The sequence below is a fragment of the Hakea prostrata genome, chromosome 5, assembly GCF_041222555.1.
Source record: "Hakea prostrata isolate BN-2017 chromosome 5, UWA_Hpros_2, whole genome shotgun sequence".
Taxonomy (NCBI): Eukaryota; Viridiplantae; Streptophyta; class Magnoliopsida; order Proteales; family Proteaceae; genus Hakea; species Hakea prostrata.
The window spans coordinates 50,842,197-50,846,365 of record NC_142604.1 but is presented as its reverse complement, the minus strand read 5'-3'; the positions used below and the strand labels follow the sequence as shown (position 1 = coordinate 50,846,365).

At 39.1% G+C, this 4,169-nt stretch overlaps 1 protein-coding gene across 1 annotated transcript; it reads right to left on the bottom strand.

The window, feature by feature from the left end:
- Positions 1–224: 224 nt before the first annotated feature.
- LOC149016405 (uncharacterized) lies at positions 225–2,240 on the bottom strand. The gene has a single exon (XM_089154543.1). It carries the CDS (start codon positions 1,834–1,836, stop codon positions 613–615), a length of 1,224 nt encoding a protein of 407 aa, XP_089010669.1. The 5' UTR covers positions 1,837–2,240; the 3' UTR covers positions 225–612.
- Between the last annotated feature and the right edge of the window lie 1,929 nt (positions 2,241–4,169).

The following is a 4,169-nucleotide window of genomic DNA, read 5'->3' as shown; positions in this document are numbered from 1 at the left end:
GTGTTAGATACTATAATTAGAAGCTCCTAAGATAGCCAAATATATGTTACCAGATTTTATGCTTTAAAGTCAAGTAACAGAGCCAACAATAGGTATAGAGGGAATAGGGCCATTAGAAGTTCTTGTTTCATCAGAGCGGCAGGAATTGCAAGAGGCATAACAGTTAGCTTGTCTCAGATAAAGCATTTCCAATTAAATTGTAAAAATATAATACTTCTGTCAGATTCTTCATCTGAATCCTGCATTTCATATATATGTTGGGATGTATAAACTTACATCAAGAATTTAATTCGTTGCAACAGATACAGAAGAGATACAGAAACAAATGCCACGGCTATTTGGTTCTGCAGATCAAGCTTGGTTCTTCTTGCAAACTTGAAATGGCAGGTAAAATGCCAAAATTCTTTATCCCAAGACGACTTGACTCTGATTGTCGGTTCCATCTTCCTTCCGCTTATATACAGTTCACCACCTTATAGCTTTAGTGTATATTTTGATTTAGAGAAAAACAAGAGGACCCCAATTTGTTGGGGGCAGAAGCTGAGATATCTTTGTCTTGCAGCCATCTCAATCTTGACTAAATATAGAAGAGAAGGAAAGGAGTAAAAGATCTCACAGAGGAAGAATTGATTTCTTGGTTCCGCCATATCTTGATAGCAAGAACTTTCCACCACACGAGACTGATCTTTTCATGGCAATAGGTCCAGTTCTTAGAACTTGACGAGTGAAAGAACCATTCATCAGCTTAAATAGTCCTGGACTTCCACCTTGGCCCTTGAAAACAAGTTCTGAATTGGATTCGTCCACTGCGATTACTTGGGTAGACGAATTCCCTTCCGAATTTAATGGAGGAATATTGGAGGGAGAGAAACACAACATGGCTGCAGCAAATGAACCCATAGAAAAAGACCTTTTTACAGGTTGCACGATTCCTTCCTCGCCCAGACGATCATCACCCAAATCGATGCTGACCATCTGAGTTCCAGAATTTGCAGGGTTTGATAGCACAGTTGTTGCCTCTTTTTCAATCTCAGCATCCTTTCTTCCATCATCAACCCGTGATTCAATTTGTTCATCTGTTCCAGTACCAACCCCACCTTCGCCAATCTGATTGCTTCCTGAAGCGCCATCACCAGAAGAAATCCCCAGCTGGGTTTCATCCACTGTACCCGAACCGCTCGAGTTCATTTCAGTCGCAATCGATGAATGCCCAAGACTACCGGAGTTAGAAACGATCGGGGCACGACACAGAGGGCAATTAGTATGGGATCTGAGCCACATATCGATACAGGGAAGGTGGAAGGCATGGCTGCACTTGGGTAAGAGCCTCAAAGTATCATCTTCTTGGAACTCACCAAGACAAACTGAGCACTCAGTCCCTTCAACCAAACCCGTTCCTCTCTGATACTTGCAGACAGTGATTGAATTGACGACGTTATCTGGGAGACCTACCGTTTGGATTAACCAGATGGGATGATCTATAACAGGTCCCTGATCTTCATCGAAGAAACCCTCATAGTCACTATCAGGTTGGGGAGGAGAAATTCTCGCTCGGTTCACAGTTGAACAGTATTTCACAATGAAGGCATAGTAGGTAAGGAGAAGACAAGCACCACCGAGAACAGCGAAAACGATGATCAAAATTGGGGAAAATCTATGAGAGAAGGAATCTTCAGAGTAATAGGTAGTTGGCGGAGGAGGAAAAAGAGAAGAAAGAGGAGGGCAAGCATAAACAGAACAAATAATTGTATCGTTTGTTGAGGGTACACAGCTTTCAATTGAACAATCGGAAGTCATATTGGAATCGGAAAAAAACTTCTGATAAACAGACGCCATGGAAGAAGCAAATGAAGGGAACTAGGTAGAATTAGAGCTTGGAAGAAGAGGGTAGCAGAAGATGTAAGAGTTAAGTTCAAACCTACTCTGTGAATGGTCTGAGAGACGATGTTGATTGGAAGAGATTCTGATACTTCTCCACCTTCCGCTTTGTTCCCATTTCGCTTTCTCTCTTTTTCTCCAAGTGGGCAATTTGGATATAAATTTTCAACCAGGAAAGATGAAGAAACACTGAGAAGTGAGAACCAAGCTTACATAGAAAGCTGATGCTCCTCTAAGGGATGGAGAAGAATCGAACTCAGAGAGTTGCCTGAGAATAATTCTGGTTCACCAACTCAGCTCACCTTTCTGGGTTTGTTTGGTACCACTACCACATGTTTATGGGATGATTTCACATCAGTCCAATGGGCACACTGAAACGGGTCAAATTTTTGTTCTTCACCATTTGCTTTAAAGCAAAGAGTTGTCAACATTTTTTTTTTTTTAAATTTTTTGAGTAAATTGAATTGGTGTTCGAAAATGGAGGTTTTAATCTTACAGTTGTGACACTTCATTTTACATTTGAAACCATAGAGACATAAAAATTGAATTTTCGTCAACGTAGAGCTGTTTTTGTGGTGAAACTAATACCTCTTAGTGAAAGGTCGTATGTTTGACTCTTGCTAAGGCATATTAATATTTCCATCCCCGACTTAATAAAGCCATTTGTACTAAAAATATATATTTGAATTTTCAATAGATACATTAGTCCAATTTATCACTGAAAATTGTTGAGTCACTGTTTATTATAGGGACATTTATGGACTAACGTATCTAATGAAAATTCAATTTTGAGAACTTTTTTTTTTTTTTTTTTTGAAACAAAAGCTTTTATATGTTTGGAGTGGGAATATTATCTATGTCGTCCACGACAATCGAACTTACGACTTCTCCAGTTAGAGGTTTGGATGGATCTTACCAGTCGACCAACCCTGCATTGGCAATTGTCGAAATTTTAAACTCAACCACATTTAGACCGTCCAACTGTTGCAAGACCATAAATGTGTAGGAGTTAATAGAGAATCAATTGGGCGTTGAATCAGAAATCAAATCACTTAGATGCCAAATAATAGGCTAAAAAAATTATAAGTCTATTTTAGACTTTTAAATTTTAAAATCATGCTTTAAATTTCAACCTATTATTTAGCATCTAAGTGCACTGTTGTGCACAACAGAGGATTTTCTTCCTCAAAACCCAGTGCCTAAAAAAAATAATCCAAATTTACCAACCTAATAATATTCAATTGACAACGATAATTCCGGAGAAGCAAGTACAAGTATCAATAAAATATAAATGAATAAAATTTAGCAGCTATAACTAATAATTAAGGGGCGTGACAGCACGATAATGTCCAAAGTGGGCTGGCCATTAAACCGGGTGTTGTAGAATTAGATTAACTCGTGCAGTTGGTTTCTGGACCGGTGAGCAGTAATTGTAATGGTAGTGGATCAGTGGTGAGGTTCATCTGGGCATTGAGCATCTCTACTATATCTTCATGGGAGTTTTTGCACATAATTTAAATACATACAAGATAAAGTCGAATCCATGTCTTCTTCACTAAAAAAATATCCGTCATTGCCGATTGAGTTAGGCTTTGATGTTAATGGTGAAGTTCAGGGGAGGAGTGTGAATAATGATAGCGAGGTGTTTTGAGTTGAGAGGTCATTGATTAGGTGTGTGAAGGTCTATGTTGCTTCACTTGTTTCTTGGGCCAGACTCGTCACCCACAGATAGCTAATGCTAGAAGTGTGCTTTTGCCTTTTTAAATTGAAAATGATTGGAGAACTTTCGAGATTTCACAAGATATTTTTTTCCGATGGAAACGAAATGATGAGTGAGACGAGAGGGTGCACTTAACACATATGGTCTAAGGTCTCAACTTTTAAGTTGTAACTTTGATGATTGAATGGTCATTTCAACTTTGCAATCTGTCTAGGTTTCAAACTTTGATGAATATTAACATACAAAAAAATGAGTATATGATGCATACAATAAATCATCCAGGGAACGGAACTTTGCCGGATTTCGGAGTTTCACTGGCTGGCAAAACCAACAAAACCCTGAAATCTCGGTGAAAGTTCGCCAACATTTTGTAGAGTTTCGGTTGGATTTCGCCGGAAAAAATGAAGAAATTGAGGGGCACCGATCATGGGCTGGTGCAGCCGGAGTTAGAGAATTTGAAGTCATGAGAGTGGTTGATGCTCTGGAAAATCGATTCCGACCTTTTCCACGGTGGAGGAAAGTGAAACTCGAAAAAAATCGTTTTCCGCAACTTGGGCGATTTCGAACTTTT

Excerpts from the sequence above, each read along its gene's own strand:
- LOC149016405 (XM_089154543.1), bottom strand. The coding sequence starts at position 1,836 with ATGGCGTCTGTTTATCAGAAGTTTTTTTCCGATTCCAATATGACTTCC.